At 39.8% G+C, this 27,179-nt stretch overlaps 1 protein-coding gene across 1 annotated transcript in view; it reads right to left on the bottom strand.

Annotated features, from left to right (window-relative positions):
- The window catches only part of NSUN3 (NOP2/Sun RNA methyltransferase 3), a 67,265-nt gene that overhangs the window by 25,862 nt on the left and 14,224 nt on the right, over positions 1-27,179 (bottom strand). Inside the window, exons 3-5 of the mRNA XM_036448276.2 lie at positions 24,944-25,287; positions 12,759-12,913; positions 10,568-10,689 (exon numbers count right to left, since the gene is read on the bottom strand). Coding sequence (XP_036304169.1) covers positions 10,568-10,689; positions 12,759-12,913; positions 24,944-25,287 — 621 coding nt within the window. The remainder of the gene's footprint in view (positions 1-10,567; positions 10,690-12,758; positions 12,914-24,943; positions 25,288-27,179) is intronic.

Here is a 27,179-nt window from a genome sequence, read left to right on the forward strand (position 1 = left end):
AAGACAGGCAATAACAAGTGTTAGAGAGGTTGTGGGGAAAAAGGGGAACCCGCATTCACTGCTGGTGGGACTGTACCCGGTATAACCACTATGGAAAACAGTGTGATGATTCCTCAAAAAATTAAGAATAGAGCTCCATACGACCCAGCAATCCTTTTCCTGGGTATTTACCTGAAAAACTCGAAATCATGTATTTGCAAAGATATATGTACCCCTATGTTCATTGCAGCATTATTCACAGTGAAATGATAGGGAAACAACCAAAGTGTCCCACAAAAATGAACTGGATAAAGAAGTGGTATATCTACACAATGAAATACTACTCAGCCATAAGAAAGAATGAAATAGCACCATTTACAACAACATGGATGGACCTTGAGGACATTATGCTAAGTGAATAATTCACTCAGAAAAAGCTAAGAACCATATGATTTCACTCATATATGGGATATAAAACTGAAACTCATGGACACAAACAGCAGTGTGGTGGTTGCCAGAGGGAAGAAGTAGCTAATGTAGTCAATGAATGGCCTCCATTGTTATTATCTGACCAGCAGATGGAGATCAAATGGATAAAGTCACTATTCATTAGCATTAATGACCTCTTGTTTTCTTGGACCTACCTGAGCTCTGGTACAACAGGTCCTACCCCTTCATCCTCTTAATCATGATTCCATGCACAGGATAGAATCATGTTCCTAGCAGCTGGCTAGATAAGATGATTGAGTTCCAAGATTTAGATGTGAGGCTGGAATAAGAGGTTTGCACTTGGGACTCTGATCCAAATCATGTTTTCAATTTAGCTTCATGAGAGGTACCTAGTGGGGTTCAGGTGTGAGCTAAAACAAAGGATTGGATTGTCAAATCAGATTCTCATGAACCAGTGATCTTAACTACTATCACGCTTAATTAATAATCTCAAGTATACAAGCAACAAAGTGTCACAAGAGAAACAGGGACATGCAGTGCGGCTTCCTGTTTCTAGCTCAGAATGTTTTCTAATCAGTAATAATAGGTGAGCTCTCTAAGCAAAGTTCACTGATCGCCTCGCACATGGTAAGCATTTAGCTTGTCACCTCTCAAGAGTTGAATAGCTTATAGGATATCCTCCAAGAAGCCATGCCTCATAAATGTTTAGATTCTAAGCCTTGTTTATCACAGGCAGTTCTAACCAAGGACATCCTCCTCAAAACAAGCCATAAGCAAGTGGTTTACTTTTAGAGATTTCCTCTTAGTAAAATTCATTAGTCTATTTACCAAAGAAGTCAGTTATCAACATGTTTACCTACTTTCTTTCCATGGAGTGTCTCCCAGGAAATCAAAAGAGAAATGATCACAGGCCACCTGCTAATGCCTTCCGCAAAAAGTTATCAGGCTCTTGCTTGGATTATTAAAAAAACAACTCATGTTTTAATCTCCATTAAGACATTCTTATGTCATTGAGATACTATTATTAGAAAAAAGCAGTCTTTCATAGTCCTACCTGAATAAGAAAATGAAGTGATTTCATATGATGTCATTTCATAAGTATGATTTCAAAGACTACTTAATAATCAAATATTCCTAATAAAATAAGTAGAAAAAGATATCAAATTGTATGTCGCTATGATAACTATTTTATAAATACTATATGCAAAGGAAATAAGTCAGTAAAATAGCAGTTTATTTCAATAGATGGTGTATTTTCTTTATATTTTTTGTATATTCCAAAGGCTTTATGAGACCATATTACTTTCATGATTTAAAAAAAAAAAAATTAGAAAATATATTTTCAGTTTAAATATATACCTGTTTCTTGTTTGGTAAAATAGACCTTCTTAGGCCCATACCATATCCTTATCCTCAGCAAAGTTAGGTGTCCCCACTCTTGCTCCCTCTGCACCCTAACTATATATTTCTTCTATTATTACATTCTTACTATGCTTATGATAATTGACCTGCAGACCTTCACAATAAGGATCATTTCTTATATATATTAGTATCTGAAGTTCCCAGTAACATTCCTAATACAAAGTAGATACTTAATATATGTTGGATAAATTAAAAGCTGATAAATTCTTATTTTGAACTCGAAGCCTGGTGCACAAAATTTGTGCACTAGGGATGTGTCCCTCAGCCCAGCCCACACCCTCTCCAATCTGGGACCCCTTAGGGGACGTCCGACTGCCGGTTTAGGACCAATCTCACAGGGATTCCACAATTGGACATCCCTCTCATAATCTGGGACTGCTGGCTACCAACCACTTGCCTGCCTGCCCACCTGATCATCCCGTAACCACTCCCCTGCCAGCCTGATCAATGCCTAATTGCTCCCCTGCCGGCCCAATTGCCCCCAACTGTCCCCCACTGCTGGCCCAATCGCCCCCATCTGCCCTCTCCCGTTGGCCCGGTCACTCCCAACTGCCCTCCCCTGCAGGCCCGGTTGCCCCCAACTGTCCTCCCCTGCTGGCCTGATCGCCCACAACTGCCCTACCCTGCTGGCTAGCTTGTGGCAGCCATCTATGACCACATGGGGGTGGCCATCTTGTGCCAGGGTGTGAGGGTCAATTTGAATATTAACTAAGTATTATATAGGATACTATATAATATTCATGCACTGGATGGGGGGGGGTCCCTCAGCCCAGCCTGCCCCCTCTCACAGTCTGGGAGCCTCAGGAGCGGAAGGTGACCTGGCGATTAGGAGAAGGCAATGCCTCTATCACACTTCTGCTGCTGCCACTGCCAGCAGCACAAGCCTTGGCCAGCCCTGGTTACCTGTGCTTCAGCTGGCCCTGGGTGTCTGGGCAGCCGCCATCTGAGGCTTGCCTGTGCCTCAGGCCAGCCCTGGGCAGCTGGGGGGCTGAGGGGACTGGGGGACTCCAGAGGCAGGCATGCAGGTGGGACTGAGCACCACCATCTTGTGGCTGTGGACCCTGCTATCTTTGAGGGCATGACAGTCAATTAGCATATTCCCTCTTTATTAGATAGGATTGTATGTCAAACTGTTAATCTACATTTGGTACATAGTTTTATGACAGAAAATACACATTATATCTATGGATGTCTCTTCAATCTTTTATAATTTCACTTAATGTGAAATGTTTTGATCTGTATACTCTTACTGAAAAGAACTTTGCCCAAATTACAGACTTCTAATTTTAGAATCTCTGATTCCTGAAACCTAGCTTAAAGAAAACAGAAGAAAAAAGAGGAGGAAGAAGAGAATTAGTAGTAGCAATAGTAGTAGTAGTATTAACAGTGGCTTGCCTTTGTTTTAGAGATTACAAACATAAAACTAAGCATAGGATGACAGTAAGCAAAGTTAACTGAATTATTTAACTTTAAAGAGAAAATATATACATATCTGAAACAGTGGTGGGAATATTCCATTCTAGTATAATTATATGTGTAAAGATTATTTTCCACTATGAACACATCAATGTTTTGGGTGCTGTGTTGATGAATGATGAAGGCCATGCTCCACAGTCACTAGGTATCTCTTAACTCAAGAGCATAACAGAAGCAATGTTGGTGCTGTTTTTTCAATGTTTCTTTTGAAATACAATTTTCACTGTCAAAGAACCACTTTTTAAGGTCTATCATATGGATGATTTATAGGAATTTTCAAAATGTTACAAAATAATCTAAGCTTCCTTTTTCAATGAGTTCACAAACTGGATTTTACTTGTCAACTGATGAGAAAAGAAAACCCGAAGGGGTCAGTATTTTAAATGCGATTGACTTCCTCTGAGGAAATGGATGACATGATACATTACTGCAATAAGATACCTATATTTTTGTTATAAATCATACTCTTCAATTCATACTTTCCACCTAAAAATCATGTAAATTTCTCTTGCAGAGAAATTATGGTCATTTTCTAAAAAGACTAGACAAAACAACAACAACAACAACAACAAAAAACACCACACACACACACACAAAAATAAATAAAAATAAAAACACTAAACATATTTAGTCTTTACATTTTTAGCATATTTTCCCTCTGTTTCTCTTAATATATTTAAATTAAAAATGAGGCAGAAAATCCAATTATGTAGCATGTACATGTATAGTATGTAACAGAAATGGTCTCAGAAATTATTTTGAGATAATAATAATAAAGGTTTCAATTGGCACTCAATAATTAGAATTGGCTTCTCTTCAATTATTCCTTATATCCCTTCCTACATTCTTATCTTCTGAAAACGATTTGGAGGACAGATGTTTGAGAAAGTTGTATATAAATTTTTCTTCATGTTTCATCAAGTTAATAGAATATTCTAACTTTTCTAATTCTGTGTGGACAAATCAGAGTCCCTAATAAGTCTTCAATGAGCTCATCTGCTTTGAGATCTTTCTCTTATCTTCACTGTGCCTTCCAGGATGCTTTTCATGTTAAAATATCAGGTTAGACTATTATTTTCATGATTATATACATTCTATACATACATTAATTTTTTAAAGAATTTTTGAAAGACTATTACATATATTTTTCTATACCATATCCATTAACATTAGTCCTTTTAAAAAATTTAACATCAAGAAACTTCTAATAAAGTATCTATTCAATATTTTCATTTAAGTATCACATTCATAAAAATGTGTACAAGATTAATATTTGATTGCAGAATATAATGTTTTCATAAGCTAAAATTCTGAATGCTATTCAGGCTGCTTATCCTATATAATAAGGAGATAATATGCAAATTGACCATCATGCCCTCACAAGATGGCTGCCTACGACCAGGCCAGCAGGAGGATAGTGAGGGATGACCAAACAACTGAACAAGCAGGCTGTGTGGGGCGACCAGGCCGTCAGGGGGTCAGTTAGGGGCAACCAGGCCAGCAGGGGGGACAGTAAGAGGTGACCAGGCCGGCGGGGGGGGGGGGCAGTTGGAGATGATTAGGCTGGCAAGAAAGCAGTGAGGAGTGACCAGGCCAGCATGGGGAGTAGTTAAGGGTGACCAGGCTAGCAAGAGGGGCAGTAAGAGGTTACCAGGCTGGCAGGGGGGGGAGTGGCAATTGGGGGCAAACAGGCCAACAGGGGGTCAGTAAGGAGTGACCAGACTGGTGGGGGGGGGCAGTTATGAGCAACCAGACCAGCAGGTATGGGGCAGTTGGGGGGCAACCAGGCCAGCGGGAGGGGGGCAGTTAGGAGCAACCAGACTGGAAGGGAGGGGGCATTTGGGGCCAACCAGGCCGGCAGGGGGGTCAGTAAGGAGTGATCAAGACAGCAGGGGGGAGGCAGGGGGGGGGGGCGGACCAGACTGGTAGGGAGGGGCAGTTGGGGGCAACTTTGCCGGCAGCAGGGGGCAGATAGCGGTGACCAGACTGGCAGAGGTGGCAGTTAGCGACAATCAGGCCAGCATGCAGAAGTGAGGGGCAATCAGGCCAGCCGGGGGAGGGAGGGGAGAAGAGAATTTAGAGGTAACCAGGCAGGCAGGCAGGTGAGCGATTGGGAGCCAGCGGTCCAGGATTGCAAGAGGGATGTCCAAGGAGTCCCCTATTGGAGAGGGTGCAGGGTGGGCTAAGGGGACCCCTCCCCCATGCATGAATTTTGTGCACCGGGTCTCTAGTTTACTACAAATATGAATGGTTTCTGATTAGGTAAATGATTAAGTAGCCAAAGAGAGCATCAAGTACTTTTGAATACCACATCTGTCAGCAAACAAAAGCAGATACAATTTTAGGGCAATCAAAAAGTTTTCCTGCCGAAGCCAGTTTGGCTCAGTGGATAGAGTGTCAGCCTGTGGACTGAAGGGTCCCAGGTTCGATTCTGGTCAAGGGCACATAGCTTGGTTGTGGGCACATCCCAGTGAGGAATGTGTAGGAGGCAGCTGGTCGATGTTTCTCTCTCATCAATGTTTCTGGCTCTCTATCTCTTTCCCTTCCTCTCTGTAAAAAATCAATAAAATATATATATATTTTTTTAAAAAATAGTTTTCATGCCTGACCAGAGTGGCTCAATGGTTGAGTTTCAACCTATGGACCAGGAAGTCATGAAGTCATGGCCCAGTCAGGGCATGCCCAGTAGGAACTATGCAAGAGGCAGCCAATCTCTTATCATTGATGTTTCTATCTCTCTCTCTCTCCCTTTCCCTTCCTCTCTGAAATCAATTAAAATATATATATATATGTGTGTGTGTGTGTGTGTGTGTGTGTGTGTGTGTATATATATATATATATATATATATATATATATATATATTTTATTTTTTTTTTAAGTTTTCCATATTTGTTTCTCAAATATCCTTTCCATTTCTTTTCTCCCTCTGAGTACCATCTTCTGTCAGCAATACCAGGTTAGGCAGTATTTACTTGCTAGCTTTCTAATTGTTCTTTGCAAATGCAAATGAGGATCCACTATCAATCCAAAAGAAAGAGAAACTTTTTTGTATGTGATACAGTGATAGACTCATCCCTGATGAGAAAAATATTATAGACTTACTTTCTTCATTTTTTGGAGTCAGGAGATAAAAGAGAGATTGTGGTTGAAATTATTTTTGTCCCATTATCTTTTTAATCCCCAGATTTTTAGATTTCAGAGAATTAGAACCATTTTCTGTGCCTATAGCTGGGCTATCATTATAATCACACAGCCAAGGGGATCAAGAGTTCCAGTTGCTTCAAGTGGCTCCAAAACCTCACATAGTCCAAGCATCAGAGTCAAGGAATATAGTTTTACTGCTCAAGGAAAGGATGGGTGAAGCCTGGAATGATGGTCTTTCTCCATCACATATGAATGACTGCATGAAAACCTACACACATTGTGACTGAGATGTCAATTTTGTGCCCTGTGAATAAGCTATTAAAGTGATGTCGTGCTAAAGCCAATCCTTTGGGAGAGTAAGATGATAGGAGAAAGGAGAGGCCACCAAAAAAAAAAAAAAAAAAAAAAAAAAAAAAAAAAAAAATGCCCCAGTTGTTAGGACATAAGAAGGTGCCTATGTGAGTTTTACCTAAATGCAGGATCTTCGTAAAATATTACACGATGTTAAGGGAAATGTATTACATGGGGGAAAACTAAACTAAACTAAAACCATGCTTTGGTTAAGTTAGAGCAATACTAATCAAAATAAATTATGTGAATTGCTTTACATTTAAGCCTAATTACCATGTAGCACAATAATGATTACATCATTATTTTTGTCAGATTAACTTTGCTCTAAATTTAATTACAGATGTGAATTCTAAATACTCCTTGTAATTTCGTGTTTTTAAAAAATTATTTATTGACCCTCTTCTACGTTCCAAACAACAAATCATATTGGGAATAAAAACCATTAGACAACCCCTGCTCCCATGGGGCTTACAGTCATGTTGAGGAGAGAGACAAGTACTGGGCAAATATCAAGCAGAGGAACTAACAATCAATACATTTTTAAGTAAAGTGAAAGATGGAAGGGGGATATCAACCTCAGAACGAGGGAGTCAGAACCAGTAGCATTAATCAAGAGAAAGGAAGAGAATGAGTTAGAAGAACTTTCAAGAAAAAGGAAGAAGAAATGTACTAGCCTCAGAAATGAGATACTTTAAGGTGAGCATGAAGAGCTGCACAGTTAGAATACAATGCAAGAGAGTCCTGAAACATGAGGTGAGTGAAATAAGAATGAACCATATCCAAAGAAGACTTCAATATCATACTAAAGAATCTGACATCTTAATGGCAATGAGAAATTACTGCAGAATTTCAAAAAGGAAAATGGCAAGATCAGATCTACATTTCAAATCAGATTTGGCTTTATTATGGAAAGTGAAGGAGAGCTCACACCTGGAGACATGCAGGTCCGTTAGGAGCCAGTTGAAATAACTGAGGGGACACATGCTGGTAACTTAGATTAGGCTAATAAGGATGAAAAGAATTAGATGTGGAATAATATTGAGAAATATACAGGTACAACTAAAATATCATAGTGATAGATTGCATATGAGAAAGGGGAGCTGGAGATGAACTTTGATTTGGGCAAATGCAGGGTGGTATGCATGGCAATTATTGAAATACTAGAGGGGAGAGTCCCTCAGCCCGGCCTGCACCCTCTGCAATCCGGGACCCCTAAGGGGATGTCTGACTGCCTCTGGCAATCTGGGACTACTGGCTCCTAACCGCTCTCCTGCCGACCTGATGGCCCCTAACCACCTCTGCCTGCCCGCTAATTGCCCCTAACTGCTCCACTACTAGCCTGATCTACCTCACCCTACACCCAGGACCCAGGATTCCCTCCCTCTGGCTGGTCACAGGCACCCGGGACCCAGGCCAGCTTCGCTCGGACTGGCTGCAGCCACAGGGGATCATGGGCGGGCAGCTTTGCCTGGGCCACAGCCACAGCCACTGGCACCTGGGACAACAGGGCGGGCAGCTTGTCCATCTCCCAGGCGGCAGTCTCAGCCATTGGTGCCCGGGACTGAGGGGCAGGTGGCTTGTCCCTCTCCCGGGCTGCAGCCTGGCTGGTTCCCATTCCTTTCTCCCCAGTGTTGAGTGTCTGAGCCATTGTTGTGTGAGGGCATGATGACCATTTGCATATTAGCTCTTTATTATATAGGATTCTACCAGAGATGTCTATTTAGAAGTCCCTCAGAAATACAGAACTCAGTTTGTCAAGAGAGAACTCATAATATCTAGTGATCTTCTGTCCTACCAATTAACAAAATAAAAAACAAAATAGAAAAACCCCACCAACCTATCTCTTCTCCTCTCTTCTATCCTATATAATAAAGAGCTAATATACAAATGGTCATCACAACATCACACCATTAACAGCTCAGACACTCAACACTGGGAGAGATGAATGGGAACCAGCCAGGCACAAATGAGCTCGCGAGAGTGGAATGGGGATCAGCCAGGCTGCAGCCCAGGAGAGGGACAAGCCACCCATTCCACAGTCCCAGATGTCAGTGGCTGCGGCTGCATCTGTGGCCCGGGAAAGGGACAAACTGCATGTCCCACAGTCCCGGGCGCCTGCAGCTGTGGCCCAGGCAAAGCCACCTGTCCATGGTTCCCTGAAGTTGCAGCTAGTCCTGGCGAAGCCGGCCCAGGTCCTGGGTGCCTGTGGCCGGCCAGAGGGAGGGAAACCCGGGTCCTGGGTGCGGGCCAAGCCAGAGGTGGTTATGGGTGACCAGGCCAGCAGGGGAGCAGCTAGGGGTGATCAGGCAGGCAGGTAGAGGTGGCTAGGGGCAATCAGGCAAGTAGATGTGGTTAGGGGTGATCAGGCAGGCTGGCAGGTGAGCAGTTGGGAGCCAGCAGTCCCAGATTGTGAGAGGCAGTCAGACATCCCCCGAGGGGTCCTGGATTAGAGAGGGTGCAGGCCAGGCTGAGGGGACCCCCCCATGCACGAATTTTGTGCACCGGGCCTCTAGAATCTTATATAATAAAGAGGTAATATGCTAATTAGACCAGACAGTGGAACAACATTCCAGAAATACCAGTGGGCAGGGCCACGGGGCAGCCCAGGCTGGGCTGCAGAGACCAACTCTTGCATGAATTTCAGTTGAATATAAAGTTCTGAGACAAAGGATAAAGATCTGAGCTTAGACCTTTATTTGAGAGATAGTGTCTTATATCAGTTGAAGCCATCTGATAAATAAAAAAGAGCTCTACCTAACATCAGTTGCTTAACCTGTTAAACGAGTGGGACCTATAAATACGTCAAACGTAAACACTATCGGGAACAGGTAGGACATATGAATACGTCCTTGAAATATATGTTGCGCCCTGAGAGGGACGGTATATATTTTTTGTAATCTTTATAATTGTTTGTAAAATTTATAATTTTTTAATTCGATGTTTCCATTTTTTTGTTGGTATTCTTTTCTATTTGTTTGTAATTTTGTATTTTCCTTTGTGCTTTATATATAAATAAACAAAAAAATATATATTTCATTTATTTTAATTTAGTATAAATAAAAAAAATAATAATATAAAATTACGTCCTCTGGGCGTGACGTACTGACACATCTTAGTGAAAGAGTATGCGCCCGTTGTACGTTGCGTAATTAAAAAAGGAACTCCCTAGTTAACAGGTTAAGGAAACCCAAAATTTGTAGGATAAGCTAATTAAGAGCAGACTAAGAATATAAATAGAAAGAAAACCAGGAAAACATATGATCTAAAGCTGCATTCTGGTTCAAATCCAGAAGAAAGAATAGGGTGATGAAACCTAGGTTTGGGATGATCCCAATAAGAAAAAAATTTAAACCATAGTAAAATCACTTGTGCCTTTTAAAAGACAGTGCACAGAAATACTGTATTTCATTAATAGGGCTGGGGCAGAAGGAACATTCCAGTATGAGAACTGAAAGAGAAGAGATTGAGAATTACCTGGGTCTTTGGAGGAATAAGATTGATAATTACCTGGGTGCAGCCTCTAAAGAAGTAAGATTGAGAATTATGAGGATGCAGCCTTTGGAGGAATAAGATTGAGAATTATATGGGTACAGTCTTTGGAGGAATAAGATTAAGAATTTTCTGGGTGTAGTCTTTGGACATCTACATAGGAAACCTATTTAGGGACTTCCTTGTGTCATGTTTTGTCACATCTATTTAAATTACATCAGAACCAAAATACATATTTGCATTACCAGCCCTTACCTTAAGAGTTCTATCTGTAGAACTGGCAACTTTCTCCTTTGGCTTATCCTACAGGCTGCCTTCTGAGAATCAGAAGAGAACAACCAACTTCGATCATTTGAACATGGAGCATCAACTAACACCTAGGGAAAAAGAGGAAACATAATGTAAATATGTGCTGAAAATACAACCTCAGACACAAAGTATATAGGGAAGCTCTGTAAAACATAACCAAATAAAGACATTTCTTTTAAAGCCAAAAATATACCATCATAATTCTTCTTTATGACAGTTCTTTATTAACAGTTTACAACAAAATTTCCTGTGCACTTTCAGTGTTTGGGTTTTTGGAGGAGAGAGAGATTTGGAATGGGGGGGGGGGAGAGACAAAAATCTATTAATGTCCCCTAATATTTCATATTCTTGACACTAAAGCAAAATATTGGGTCGGCAAGTAAGTAATTGCGGATTTTTTTAAGAAAATCAAAGACAATTTTTTCATGGAACTAAATAACTTTATTCTGTAATGTATTGCCCATTTTGATCAATGACCTTTTGCCATCTTTCAGGCAGCATCATAATCCCACGTTCAAAAAACTTCTGGTTTTTATTAGCAAAAAACTGAATCAGGTACGATTTGACATCATCATCATTATTGAAATTTTTACCATTCAAGGAGTTTTGTAAAGATCGAAACAAAAAGTAATCAGATGGTGCAAGGTCAGGACTATATGGTGGATGTGGCAAAACATCCCAACCAAGCTCCATTAATTTTTGCCGAGTGACCAAAGATGTGTGTGGCCTTGCATTGTCATGATGGAATACAACACCTTTTCGATTTGTCAATTTGGGCCGCTTTTCTTCAACTGCATTGTTTAATTTCATTAGTTGTTCAATGTAGACATCAGAATTGATCGTTCGGTTGGGTGGTAAGAGTTCAAAGTAGACAATTCCTTTGTAATCCCACCAAACTGATAACAAAACCTTCTTTTGATGAATATCAGCTTTTGATGTTGTTTGAGTTGGTTCACCTGGCCTGCTCCACGATCTTTTCCGCTTGATATTGTTGTAAACAACCCATTTTTCATCGCCAGTTATCAGTCGTTTTAAAAATGGATAATTTTCATTACGTTTCTTTAGCAAATCGCAGCTGCTAATGAGTTGCGTTAACTGTGATTCTTTCAGTTCGTGAGGAACCCATGTATCGAGTTTTTGAACATAGCCAAGTTGTTTTAAGTGATTTTCAATGCATGTATGTGATACATGAAGCTTCTCTGCAATCTCACGTGTTGTACTGTGACAGTCCGAATTGATTATTGCTTTGATTAGGGCGTCATCAACTTCAACTGGACAACCAGAGCGTTTTTCATCTTTGAGTGAAAAATCACCAGAACGAAATTTGGCAAACCAATTTTGACACTGCCGTTCTTTTAAGGCTTCGTCACCATAAACAGCACATAACTTTTTATGAGCTTGCGATGCGTTTTTCCCTTTGTGGAAATAAAAAATCAAAATATGACGAAAATGTTCCTTTTGATTTTCCATTTTTCAACGAACGCCAAACGAAAACTACAAAACAGATCAAAAAACTTTTTTTACTGATTAACAGCTGAATAGCCAACTATCAAATAACAAAATGTGTTTTACATTTTTACTATGTCTGCAAACCTAAAAATTCAACTGAAGCCATATATGTGTGAAACCCGCAATTACTTACTTGCCGACCCAATACTTTATAAAAGTGACTCATTTTAAACAGATATTATATTTCTGCATTCTAAGCATTTATTTTTAGGAACTAATATTTCAATTTCTGTTTACTGAAATGCTCTTTTTCTTCAACTATCATACTCTGATATGAAATGTTACCAAATCAGAGCAATACAATGCACATGTTTGTGTACTCACACAAGTAATATCTGATCTTTCCTAAATACCTTTGAGGTACCTGGAAATAAAAATCATTCTATAATCTCCAATCCCAATGTTACTGCTGCCTTTGAACCATGCTGCCCATCAAATGAACACTACTTCCAGGCTCACTTTATCAGAATTTCCCAGGGTACTAAGAAACTCTACCAGGCTCTGTCTGGAAACAGATGGAAAACAAAACAAAACGCAAACACACACACACAAAAAAAACAAAACAACCCACAACACAACAGTGGTATCACTGGGAGTCCATCAGTTTGTCACAATGTAATAAAAGTACCTTGTCAAACTTTTCAGGCTGGGCATCTCCCATTTCTCTGCCATCCAATTCAGACACTTTAATTACATTTTCCAAAGACTCTGGGATGAAAGATTCTAACGTCTGCCTCAGCCACCTCAATCTCAGACTATCATATTCATTGCAATGAAGATAACCTAAAGATAAAGAATTTAAAAGTTTTAAAATGAAAGCAATGGAAATGTTAAACTTCTACTTTTGGTTGACTAAATTTAAAAAGAAATAAATTTATTGTATTTATGCAGAAATAGGGCTCAAAGGTAAATATTATTCTTATTCTGAAAAAAAACAAAACACAGACACTCACACACACTACATAAAAATTAACAGTTTTTCTCTTATACAGCTTCTTTCAATATTTACTCATTCAAACTTAATTTTGGAAGTAAAAAGCCATATATACAACAAATACCTCAACTCTCCCTTAAAGCTATTAAGAGTAAATGACATATCCCGTTACATATACAGAGCTCCTTCCAGGACAGAACACCTTCATGTTAAAGAAAGAAAGATATGTGGTATGTGGGCAAAAGCATGTAAAATGCATTTATCACTATGATTAGAAAGACATGGGCCCAAGTTATGAGCTGTAAGACTTCAGTGGGTGATGTATAGAGACAGCATGGTTAAGCCAAACAAAGGGATGATTCACATCTGGGGCAGGATGGAGCAGGCCAGTGCAAGATTTCATTATGCTACTCAAAATGGAGCACAATTTACAACTTCCTGTTGATTTCTTGAATTTTCCTTTTAATATTCTGAGACCATGGTTAACCTTGGGCAACTGAAACCATAGAAAGAGAAAATGTGGATAAAGGAAAACTACTTTACAGAAGGCACTTAGCAAATGCTTCTCTCCCTAATAAAATCAATGTTTTATTATGCTATAAGTTATATGTAATACAATTATCCTATCTAATAAAAGAGTAATATGAAAATTAACCATCACTTCACTACACTCACAAGCCACGCCCACCAATCAGGTGTGGGTATGCAAATTAACCCAATCAATATGGCTACGGTCACTGAGAGAGCAGGAGTGAGGCTTGGGTTTCCCTGGAAATGGAGGAAGCCAAGTTTTCCGCACACCCTGGCCAGCCCAGGCCTCTGCTTAAGGCTACAAAGTTTCAATTATAGAAGATAAATAAGTCCCAACAGAAATGGCTGCTGCCACTGAGTGAGCAGAAGGCTTGGCTCTGCTCCAGGCTACAAAGTTTCAATTGTAGAAGATAAGTAAATACTAGATACCACTGCTTCCATATGGGTCACGGGGGGGCATGGCCAGTCTGCAAACCAACACAGGCCCCTTGTTCAGGCTCCCCACGCCCCCAGGAAACCCCCACCCTGATCTGGGACACCTTCAGAGCAAACCAGCTGGCCCCACCCATAGACCAGGCCTCTATCCTATTTAATAAAAGAGTAATATACAAATTGACCATCACTCCAACACACAAGATGGCTGCCTCCATGTGATTAAAGATCCTGCCCCCATGTGGACATAAGATGGCCACCACAAGATGGCCAGGAGGGGAGGGAAGTTGGGAGGGACCAGGTCTGCAAGGGAGGGCAGTTGAGGGTGATCAAGCCTGCAGGGGAGAGCAATTAGGGGTAACCAGCCTGATAGAGAAGGGAAGTTGGGGGCAAACAGGCTGGCAGGGAAGTGGTTAGGGGATGATCAGACTGGCAGGAAAAAGAGGTTAGGGGTGATCAAGAAGGCAGGCAGGCGAGCAGTTGGGAGCCAGCAGTCCTGGATTGTGAGAAGGATGTCTGACTCCCCATGTAGAACTGATCCCAGTGGGATCGGATCTCGAGGGGTCCCAGATTGGAGAGGGTTGATGCACACCTCTCCTGGACCCCCACCCCCATGCACAAATTCTGTGCACCAGGCCTCTAGTATAATATATATTTAAATAGAAGTACTTTTTTTATTCATACAGTATAAAGAAAACCTAAAACTCTGTCTTCAGATATCTGCCATTTAATATTTTGATAAATAAGAATACTGTATCTATTTATACATATACCAGCACAAACACACAAATAGAATTATATATCTGTGGTATCATTTTTTCATGTCATTCTTCAGCTACCCCTTCCACCAACTGCCCAACTACTCCATCAAAAGGAACCTATAGCCGGGACCAGTTTGGCTCAATGGATAGAGCGTCGGCTTGGGGACTGAAGGGTCCTGGGTTCGATTCCGGTCAAGGGCATGTACCTTGGTTGCGGGCACATCCCCAGTAGGGGGTGTGCAAGAGGCAGCTGATCGATGACTCTCTCTCATCGATGTTTCTAACTCTCTCTCTCCCTTACTCTCTGTACAAAATCAATAAAATATATTTTAAAAAAAGGAACCTATATAATTATTTATATACCCAGGATTGTATTTATACACATCTCTGCCCCCTTACTTTCCACATATGCCTATTTCAAAGGAAATACCATCAAGTCAAGAGAAAGAGATATAATTTTAAAAGGCTGCTAAGTCGTACATGGAATAAAGGTGTAATCCTTTATTCAATTATTACCAACTGTTATAATAATGACATTCACTAAACATCCTTGTTTTATTTTCATAATGTGCTTTTACTATTAGAGGTAGTACTAGAGTAATGGGTAGGTTTGAGTAGGGAAATCAATAGTTTTAGTAAATACTACTATCATGGCCCTCCACCAAATTCCCACAAGAAGTGTTATTATTAACCTGACATGAATGCAATGTGGTGTAATCCTTGATCTCTAACAATTGAGCATCTTTCCACTTGTCTATTCACCATTTGGCTTTGTTTTTCTGTCAAGTGTCCATTCTTAGCCTTTGTCCCTCTTTTTTTCCATTGTACTACTTATTTTTCCTATTAACAAGTAAAACATTTATTATAGTTATTAACCCTTTACCTGCTATCTGATTTGTAAACGTTTCCTAAATTATCTTCTGAATTCATTTTGAAGTATCTTTTTTAATATATGTTTCACAATATTCTTATGGTCAGTCATATCACTTTTATAATTTTGGTCTTATTTAAAGTCATCTTTTCACCGTTTGATTTTCATCTGATTTAACTAAACATTCAAGCAGACCACATTTGTCATCAACGTACACAGGACAGGAACCAGCTTACCAAGAGGGCAGGGTTAAACACTGCTCTTTCATGGAAGGCCTTCTGAGGTCCATACAGGATGAGCCTCACATTGGCAGGTGGAGCTGTCCTGCTTAAAAGGCTCACATCCCACAGGTGCCCATACCCCGTCTAACAACTCCACAGGCATAACTTCCAGGGCCCCTACAAGGGACATGCTAAGTTATAAGAACCACTGCACTTAGGGTTTATTTATTCTTCCTCCCAGTGTACATGCATTTTACCAATCAGGCTCATTTTTATCATAAGCAATGTTGCATAGAAACATAGGGACAATCTCTGCCAGGTTACCAGGAAAGCAAAGTAAGCGAACTAATTGAAGATGAAACTAATGCAGAGGGGGATAAATTTTTGTAAACCCTTTTCTCAAATACATATATGTATGTACACATGTATGTATGTGTATATACATCTCTATATGTTTAGAACATGAGTTGTCTTCTTTTGATTGTCACTCTATTGTTAAAAACTTTTAATTGACTTCCCACCATCCACTAAATAAAATTCAAACCCCTAGCCTTCAACTCAAGGTATGTAATACTGAAACCTCAAGTCAACCTTTCTACTTTAACTTCTCACTATTCATCAACATACTCTGTACTCTGTCAAATCTGGCTGACTAATCGGCTTCTCAAATATATTTTGTGCCTCTACTATAGAACTTAACATATTTTTATCTCAGATGGGAGGTGTTCAAGTGTATTGCTTACCTTTTCTACTACCAGGGCTTCAAATTTCTATATGGCAAGAGCTCAGGAGATGGCATCAATTTTGTTTAAGGGAGGAAGAGGTAGAAAATCGAGAGCTGCATTTGCCCGGTAGGATATTTTTTTATTACTTAGTTTTGATGTTTATTTTGGATAGTTTCTGGAAGATTTGCTAATGAAGCTTATCGATAGTTATCTAAAAGTTGTGTCTTAGCAAGGCATCTCTAGAACAATCTGCTAGTTTCTTCCTGTTTCCGCCTTTCCTTAGTTAATGTTCATTCCAAGTGTGGGTATCTCCCACACAGGGTGGGTTTGTGTTACCTGGCCCTTCCAGGCAAATGCTAGGAAGCCAGAGAGTGACAAGGTGAGGTATTTCAAGCACTCTGGCGTGGTCATCTCTGCTTGTCACTGGCCCCCTTCCAGAGGCTCCTCGATTCGTGGCAGTGGTAGCATTGGCAGCAGACACCTGTAGGAAGGCCGAGAGCCTTGGCTAGGTCTCTCCAGGCTGGAAATAAATCAAAGCAACTCAAGCTCTGAAGTGTGTGTGTGTGTGTTTTTGGGGGGCGGTGGGTGGAGGGGTGAGGGAGGGGGACACGCAAAGCCAAGCAAATCTGTGTGGTTCATAAACTGGGGCAAAGAGAGTCCCCAAAGTTACTCCCTGTCTCTGCTACTGCTTAGTAGGTACTAAAAGCCTCAAAGGGAAAAAACAAACAAACAAACACATCTTAATTATATTCAATTCTACTCCATTTTATGGTTTACAGATTTCAGTCTATTTCTAGTCTTTTAATAGTAACCCTTAAGGTTTTAACATGGATGTGTCAAAGAAAAATCTAAATTAAGTAAATCTTTACAATTCTTCCTAAAAGATACAAGAATCTTAGAACCCTTACCAAATTAGATGCCACTGTTATTATAAATGTGGTTTTTATCTGGGCTCACATTTTTAACTGCACAAAACATTATCATTGGCTTCTAGAGTTAATGCGTGCTAGATTTTCCCACCTGCTTTGCTCTTTATTTTTTGGTATCTTCTACCTTTCAACTAGGATAGAGTTTTTCTTTTTCCTGAAGCATATCCTTCATAATTGTTGGTAGAAAACTCTTCTCTTTTTCTCTTTGTCTAAAAAAAATATCTTTGCTCCTCTAAGATATTTAGGTGACTATTCTTCTGGAATCACAGTCATCTTTCTCAGCCCATTGAAAACATCATTCCTCTGAATGCTGGTTTCCCTTGTTACTCTCAAAGGTCAACTCTCAGTCTAACTGTTGTTCCTTTGCAGGTAAAATGTCCTCCCTGGCTTCAGTTAAGATCTTTTTATTTTCAGTGTTCTGCAACTTCACTATAATGTATACATTGGCTTAACTGTGACTACAAAATTTCAGAGGGTATTTCCCGTCCTCTGCCATCAGCAAAGTTGAACAGTTTCTTTTCAGTCCCTTGGAGAGCACTATTTCTTCCTAGTTTACCTTACATGGAGAGAACAGCACTTTTATATAACTTAATCTAGTAGATGTTCTACTTGGGTAGTCCTTGTTTTCTACTCCTGTATTTTCATAAAGTAATAAAAATCTACATAAAAGTTATTTCAGATTTAGTAAATGCACTCAAGTCAAAAGCCACCTTCAATGCTCAATGTACCTTCTAGGTTCCTTCTGTCTCTTAGATTTTGACCACTGAGTATTTGGAAATGATTAATACATTTTAAAAGATTTTGTCTTTCTTTAATATTATACCTTACCCTTTTTGGTTGTTTTCAGCAGGAGGGTTGGTTACGGTACCTAGTCTGCCATACCTCTGAAACAGAAGTCTTAGTAATTTCTATATCCCTCACTGCTCTACACCTACCATCCAATGCCTTTCACAGAATATGTATTCACTAAATGTGCCTGAGTTTATTTGAAACATGCCATTATAATAAAAATCTTAAATATAATAGAATATTTACTATAATTGAAAATCAGGTAGTTTTTTTTATTTTATTAAATTATAGCTTTAGTAAAGATTCTCAATTCAGGGCTTTAAAACAGCTCCCAGTTGAAATATAAGTTCATTATAAATTACTGTTTTGCTTTGAGAAGTTAATTTTAAATAGTCTTAGGTTGGTTAAACTTTTAAAAATATGCACTACAAGGCATCACAACCCAGCTTTAATATAAATATTATTTTACTACGCTGAGATAAATTTCATGTTGAGATTGTCAAAACTAAACAAAATATTGATGTTTTTCATCTAAGTAGAAGGAGAGGGGTGAATTTAACAAATTCCTGAAGGAGTCATTAAAGCATTTATACATGCCAGCCATTAGTCCATGAAAAGGAACAAAAAACATAAATTTCACTCATTAATTTATTTTGGTGCACATATTTAGAAAAAAAACCCAAAACAATTCTGCTTATTTTTCGTTCTGCTAATTATTCCTTGGAGCCATAAGCCATAATATGATTGTTTCTTTGTTTGTCTAGTTAAATTTATTGGGGTGATATTGGTTAATAAAATTATATTGGTTTCGAGCATACAATTCTATTGTATAATACATCATCTGCATATTGTATTGTATATTTACCATCCCGCCAACCTCCTTCTAGCACCATTTACCTCTATACCCTCTTCTACCTCCCGCCACCACCCTTTACCACTGGTAATTCCCATACTGTTGTCAGCCTATGAGGTTTTGTAGTTGTTTTTGTTTTGCTTAATCCCTTTACTGTTTTCACCCAGCCCCACTACTCCCTCCCCGCTGACAGCTGTCTGTCTGTTCTCTGTATCTCTAGTTTGGCCCTGGCCAGGTGGCTCAGCTGGTTGGAAAATCATCCCTTGCATCAAAAGGTTAAGGGTTCAATTCCTGGTCAAGGCACATACCCAAGTTTCAGGTTTAATCCTAGTTGGGGTGCATACGGGAGACAAATGAACAAAGTTTCTCTCTCACATCAATGTTTCTTTCTAAAAATCAATTAAAAAATATGTCTATTTTGTTAGTTTATCTCGTTCATTAGATTCCTCATAAAAGTGAAATCATATAATCATATGGTATTTGTCTTTCTCTGACTGACTGGTATAAATATTTTCCAGGTCCTTCCCTTCCAGGTTGTTGCGAAGGGTAAGATTTTCTTTTTTTCTTTCTTTTTTTTTTGGCTGAGTGAATATTCCATTGTGTAAATTACAACAGCTTTTTTTATCTACTCATCTGCTGATGGGCACTTGGGTTACTTCCAGGTCTTGGCTATTGTAAATAATGCAGCAATGAACATAGGTATGAATATATTCTTTTGAATAAATGTTTTGGGTTTCTATGTATATATTCTCAGAAGTAGAATCACTGGGTATAAGGCAATTTCATTTTTTAATTTAAAAACAGACATACAGATTAAGAGAACAGTACAGAGAGCCCAGAAATAAACCCAGGCCTTTATCATCAACTAATATTTGACAAAGGAGACCAGAACATACAATGGGGTAAAAATAGTCCATTCAAAAAATGCTGCTGGGAAAACTGAACAGATACATGCAAAAAAATGAAAACAGACCACCTTTTTAAATTATATATAAGAATAAACTCAAAATTAAAAAACCTTAATGTTAAGACTTGAAACCATAAAAATCCTACAAGAAAACTTAGGCAGTAATATTTCAGACATCTCTCGTAGCAATATTTTTTCTGATGTATCTCCTTGGGCAAAGGAAATAAAAGAAAAAATAAACAAAAAAGACTGAATCAAACTAAAAAGTCTTTGCACAGCAATGGAAATCAACAAAATGAAAATATAACCCACTGAATAAGAGAACATAATCACTGATACATTTAATAAGGGGTTAATATTCAAATTTATAAATAACTTTTAAAACTCAACACCAAAAAAACCCAAATAACCCAATTAAAATATGGACAAAGAACCTGAGTAGACAATTCTCCAACGAGGACAAAGAGATGGCCAACAGACATATGAAAAGATGTTCAACATCACTAATCATCAGAGAAATGCAAATTACAACCACAATGAGATATCACCTCACACCTGTCAGAATGGCTATCATCAATAAAATTAACAACAAGTTTTGGCAATGATGTGGAGAAAAGGGAACTCTTACGCACTATTTGTGAGAATACAGATTGGAGTAACCACTGTGGAAAACCGTATGGTGTTTCCTCCTAATATGATTGTTTTATGTGTCCTTTTCTATGTAAAAATTAAAATAATGATACTGACGGTATATCGATAGTAAACATGATGAAAGGGATATCTGGAAACAATGTAACAAATTTACACAAAAATACAAAATGGTAATAAAGAATTTTAAAATACATATGAGAGTATAAATACTTTAAGGTTCTGGTTTATTAAGCACCTGTAATGGACTGGGCACCGTGTAGTTGTTACAGACACAAAGGTAAGCCTCCAGGAGCTGGCTAATGGAGGATGTTGGACAAGACAGCAGTTGAGTAACACTGGGATAATGTAGCTCAAGAGCAAGAGCTAATATTTTAGTGAAAACTTGAGTTCAGATGCCAGCTCTGCCACTCACCTAGGGCAATTTAAGCAATTTCTCTCTGTTTTGTTTAAAATGGGGACAATGCTCAAAAAATGAGTTGCAGCATTAAATGAGATGTATATACTGTGTTTCTCGGAGCCCTAGGACTTCAGAAAGATGTTTATAAGGAGATGAAATCTAAGATGCTGGAAACAGAGACTAATAAAAATGTTTGAAAAACACAGATTTATGCAATGTTCCAAGTTGGTTTTTATTTTTATTGTCCCACAAAGAAGATGCATCTAATGCAGGGAATTTAGGGAAGTGGATTCTTTTTTTTTTTTTTTAAATACATTTTATTGATTTTTTTTTTTTTTTTTAACAGAGAGGAAGGGAGAGGGAGAGTTAGAAACATCGATGAGAGAGAAACATCAATCAGCTGCCTCCTGCACACCCTCCACTGGGAATGTGCCCACAACCGAGGTACATGCCTTTGACCGGAATCAAACTTGGGACCCTTCAGTCCCCAGGCCAACGCTCTATCCACTGAGCCAAACCGGTTAGGGCAGGAAGTGGATTCTTGAGTGAAAACCTGAAGCATGTGAAGGTGTAGGCAGAAAAAGAGGGGAGAAATAGCACCTATATGGTATGAAGGAAGCCAAGAGCAATTCACAGTAATGAAAGGAATCTTCTTAATCTTTTCTATCACCAAAGATTAACCTCATGTCAAAAATATATCACTAACAACAAAGAGAATTTCATGCCTGGAGAGATACAGCATGAAACTGATCAAGCCACTCTGCCAAGGTAGGTCATTCTTCATGTATTAATGTTTTTCTCTTTTGAATCTGAACTGTTTGCTCTTTTTCTGTCAAGACCAGGACTTATCACAGACTATGTTGACCAAAACAAACAACAACAAAACCAATGGATAGTCCATTACTGTGCTTACGAGTGGGAGCAGATGGACCAACAGAGAAGTAGAATAATTTTTTTTAATCAACCTAAAATATGAGCTTTTTAATCCTTCAAAGCTGTAAGCCTCTTAGCCCAGAACAAAGTTCAGTACTGATCCAAAGAAATTTGGTATATAAATGCACATTTAGCCAAGCCATCACTTTAAATTTTGCTTATAAAAGCTTTGATTAGCATTGCTTCTGCATTCCAAATTCAAGCACTGTAGCTAACCTAATTTGGGCTTTGAGCATCAGCATGAAGACATCTGTACTTCTTAGTAAACCATTATCATTAGTCCTACTTAGATGAAAAGCCACTTTACTTGGACCACTGCCTGTAGTTCATTACCCTTGATGTAAGAACAGAAGACTATATCAAAGTCCTAGAATATATCAGTTTGTCTTAGGATTCCTCAATCACCTTCAAATCATCTTCCGTAACAGAAGCATGTGAAATATTTACAGCCTACTAATACAGATAATTTAAGGTTAAAATGCCCTCTCTTCAAAATGGTACCAAAAATCGACATTTCTTTTCCATCTTTTGCAATACTAAAATTTTTATTTTCAAAACTGATGCAACAGCCAAAATAAGAATACTGTCAAAGAATACAGAGTGAAAGTAAAGCCCAGTACTCCTTATGACACATGATTCCATAATACTTCAGCTTAAATTATTACAAAAAAACTCTCTTTTGTTATTTCTTACATAAAAATCAGCAAGCTGCAATATCAGAGTTTTGACCACAATTCTGAAACACACAGGAAGTTTGCTCCTAAATACACTGTTAACATATATAATATTTGTACCAATGCTTAGTACAACTGGATTCCTGGTTCTTATAAAAATGTTTATAATCTGTTTCGACAGGGAATGCTCTCAAATGGAGATATAAATTAGCAGTCTTCAAACTGCAATACGCATGGCCCGAGGACACATACAATGTTCTAAGGGATAGATGGGCTTGGACAGTTTCGTAAGAATCAATTTTCAGATCAACTTCCTAAAGGAGGAGAAGGCTTGAGTCAGGGCACCTCCTTTCCCAATGGCCCTTCACCAACTTTACATATGAGGAACCAACTTCCTACCCATCGAGAACCTTATTACTGAAAATGGGGCCAGGGTGAAGAAGCCACCAAAACACCAAAGTTCCACACATTGGAGCCTTGGCTGAAAAAGTGAATGAATTCAACAACTACCGAGTTTCCCCGAAAATAAGACCTAGCGCATGGAAAGATAAGACATTCCCTGAAAATAAGACATAGCGCAACTTTGGGAGAAAAAATTAATATAAGACACTGTCTTATTTTCGGGGAAACAGGATAGGTGACAGACACAGCCTTTTGTAATTGAGATGGTTCCAAATTTTGTGAAGGGTGGGGTCCCTAGGCCTTGCTGGCAATCAGAGCCAATCAGGACTGTCTCACCCAGTCTGGGGTGAGGGAACATGGGAAGTTGGTTGGCTGCTGGAGGTTGGCTGTAAAAGCACACTGACCACTAGGGGGCAGCTTCTGCATTGAGCATCGTCTTCCAGTGGTCAGTGCGCATCATAGCAACTGGTTGACAGGTCGTTTGATCAACTGGTCCTAACAGTTTTGGGGGCTTTTATATATATAGGTAACCCAATGGGAGAAAATAGACCTAGACAACATATGAGGAAAACTGTTAACTCCATAGTTCTCAACCAGTGAGGAACTGGGGGAGGGACTCTCACACACTAGGAATAAATAGCCTGTGATCACCGCTCCAAGTGTGTGCCTGTTCAACCAGACACCTGATCCTGCAAGACCACATTTAAAAAGTCTTATTTTCGCCATTCCTGTCTCCGAGTCCAGTATTTGAATTTGGACAAGTGAGCGTTCCTCACAATTATTAACTGGGGAAAAACATAAAACTATTTGTTTAGCCCCCACAAAGACTACTCAAAAGTTTTAAATGATATGTACACGTCACACTATATTTCTGCTAGAGACCCAGTGCGTGGGATTTGTGCGCTGGTGAGGGGCATGGCCTGCAGGGATCGGCCCGCTGTGGGAGCGCTGCTCATTCCAGTCAGCCGAGCGGCTGCTCCCTGGTCCAGTACATTCTGTGGAGCCGGAGCACTCACCGCTCCAGGAGACGGGGATAATACCACTGGGACGAGGCAGAGTCCCGTGGCAGCCACGAACCCCTCTCCCAGCCTCCAGGGTCAGCACTGCTAGCCCAGCGACAGCACTGAGCAGCCTGCGGGCATCTGGATGAGGCAGCAGAGAGCAAGGAGGAGGAGCCTGGGGTGAAGAGAACAATCACAGCCCAGTTCCACCCATCGGCCTGTGGTTTGCAGCAGGAGCAGTGGCACTCCCACTGTTGTAGCACACTGACCACCATGGGGCAGCCCCTGCATGAGCAGCTGTCCCCTGGTGGTCAGTGCACATCATGGCAACTGGTCGACCAATCATTCTGATCATTCCGCTAGCCAGTCACTGGACTTTTATTATATAAGATTGGACAGAACTGCCATAGAATTGTATGATTTAATGATACCAAAAACTTATTTTAAAGGTGTATGTTTTTGCTTCATAATAGTATGACAAGGAAGTCAATATGACTCAAGTATAAATGTAATAAAATTTTTAAAATCTTTGTTACTGGTTTATCAGAATTCATATTGATAGATTTTTTATTTCCAAAATGTAATTTTGTTCCCAATTACCTACCATTATTAAGTAACTGGGGAAAAAATGTTATTTACATTGATTTCCTCAGCTAAAATTTCCATTCTCTCTATATTGTCCTGGTTTTCATGCTTTCAAAGTCTGCAAACTCAATTTTATGTTTCTCCCCAAGATATTTTAAAAGCACTTTATAAGATGGACATTGAAAAGTGGTTGATAATTGAAAGAAAAGCATACTACCTGGGTAAGCACACTGCAGCAGAGCGACTGATTTTCCTCCAGGAGCAGCACACAGATCCAGAACCTTCTCTCCATCCCTTAACTCAAGAGCCAGTACTGGGAGAAGAGAGGCAGCATTCAGGAGATAGTATTTTTTTAGGCTTCCAATTTGGTGTCTTTCTGAAGGCATCCGGTGGGGAATTCTGCTAAGATAACACTTCATTGATTTAGGATAATAGGGTAAAGATCCTTGGAAGAGTGTGTGATAGCCCTTGAAATGTAAATCCTTTTCCAGTTCAAAAGGGTAACTGAATCGGTTAAGGAGGACAGCATGTTGCCAGCATGATGGAGATGTTAGTATATCCCTAGAAATACAAAAACAAAAGAATATTATTATAAACACTAAAACAATTTTGTATTACTAATCTAGGAACCCTGGTCCTAGTTTTATATTTTACTTACCTGAGATTTTCAGAGCCAAGATCAGTATTAATGACTTTCCTTTCGCCTCAGGCTCCAAAATGGCTCAACCCAGCATTTATAATCCTGTCTTTATTTAAATCTTTGACATTTTGTTCATCTTTGGTTTTTCCTTTTATATCAATTTTAGCCATTAAAATATTATTTATGTTGATTATAGGTAAAGCTAGAGATCCGGTGCACAAAATTCATGTACTGGGGTGGGATAATCCCTCAGCCTGGCCTGTCCCCTTTCACAGTTTGGAGCCCTCAGGGAATGTCCTACTAACAGGGAGCTGGCCTAAGCTGCAGTCTGGCCTCTCTCTGTGGGAGGTGACCGGGCTGATCAGGAGAAGGCAGCTCCCCCCCATCACCTGCTGCTGCTGCCACTGCCGGCCGCCACAGCTGCCAAGGTGTTTTCATCAACATGGACTCATCCCTTCACCATGAAAAAATGACAACTTTCTTTAGGCATTTTCAAGATGTCTTTTTCATAGGATACGACATTTCTTTCTTTCTTTTTTTTTTTTAATCCTCACCTGAGGATATGTGTCCATTGATTTTTAGAGAGCATGGGAGAAGGAAAAACAGAGAGAAACATCAATGTGAGAGGGACACTTCGATTGATTGCCTCTGGCATGAGCCCTGAACTGGGCCCCGGACAAGGAGGAGCCTGCAACCTAGGTACATGCCCTTGACCAGAATTGAATCTGGACCCTGTGGTCAGCAGGCCGAGGCAGAATCCACTGAGCCAAACAGGCTAGGGTAGGATATGACATTTATTAGCCCCTCCAGCAGCAGACCTTCATTTTTTCCTCCAGAAGTGAAGTGGAAAAACCCTAGATCACCTTCTTGGATTCTTATTACCCAAGTTACCAAGAATATTACTAGTGGCATACAGGGAGCTTAGCCAATGAGCAGTCAGAAAAGACGTTTCCTCTGCAGCTCACATTCAGAGGCACCCCTGTGTGTGTCCACTAGGGTGGAGGCGTGCTCCGAGCAGCGCCAATCGTGACTGTTAGGGCTTGGAGATGGTTGTGAATGTTAAGGCATCCCGAACAAATTTGCATATTTTATATATATATATTTTATACACACACACACACACACACACACACACACACACACACTAGAGGCTCAGTGCACAAAATTTGTGCACTTGGGGAGGGGTCCCTCAGCCCGGCCTGTGCCCTCTCACAGTCCGGGAGCCCTTGGGGGGATGTCCCACTGTTGGCATTCTGACATCCTTAGCTGCTGTGGAGGTGGGAGAGGCTCCTGCCACAGGCCGCTGCTCTCCTCAGCTATGAACCGGCTCAGGGCTTCTGGCTAAGCGGCACTCCTGCTGTGGGAGTGCACTGACCTCCAGGGGCAGCTCCTGTGTTTAGCATCTGCCCCCTGGTGGTCAGTGTGCATCATAGCAACCAGTCGTTTTGCTGTCCGGTTGGTTTGAATATTAACTTTTTATTATATGAGATATATATATATAAATGTTAGGTGCCCTTAAAATTCTGCATAGTTGAGGAATGCCTCACTTGCCTCAGCTTAGTCCCTCCCTGAAGAATATCTTGCCAAAAAAAAAAATAAATAAGACCAACACAAAAAACATGGCCTGCCTTTACATATCTCTAAATCCATCAAAGTAGATTCTAGTCAATCATTCTTTGCACAAGGAAGTGATTTTCTTAGAGATAAACCTGAGACTATTAATATCAGAAGAAAAATTACTTTCTTTAAAGGGTATTTAAATTATGAGTGTTAAAATTTTCCTTATGAAGATAAGAGTGTGGAAAGCTAAGTA

This window comes from Pipistrellus kuhlii, unplaced genomic scaffold (assembly GCF_014108245.1).
Source record: "Pipistrellus kuhlii isolate mPipKuh1 unplaced genomic scaffold, mPipKuh1.p scaffold_m20_p_2, whole genome shotgun sequence".
NCBI lineage: Eukaryota > Metazoa > Chordata > Mammalia > Chiroptera > Vespertilionidae > Pipistrellus > Pipistrellus kuhlii.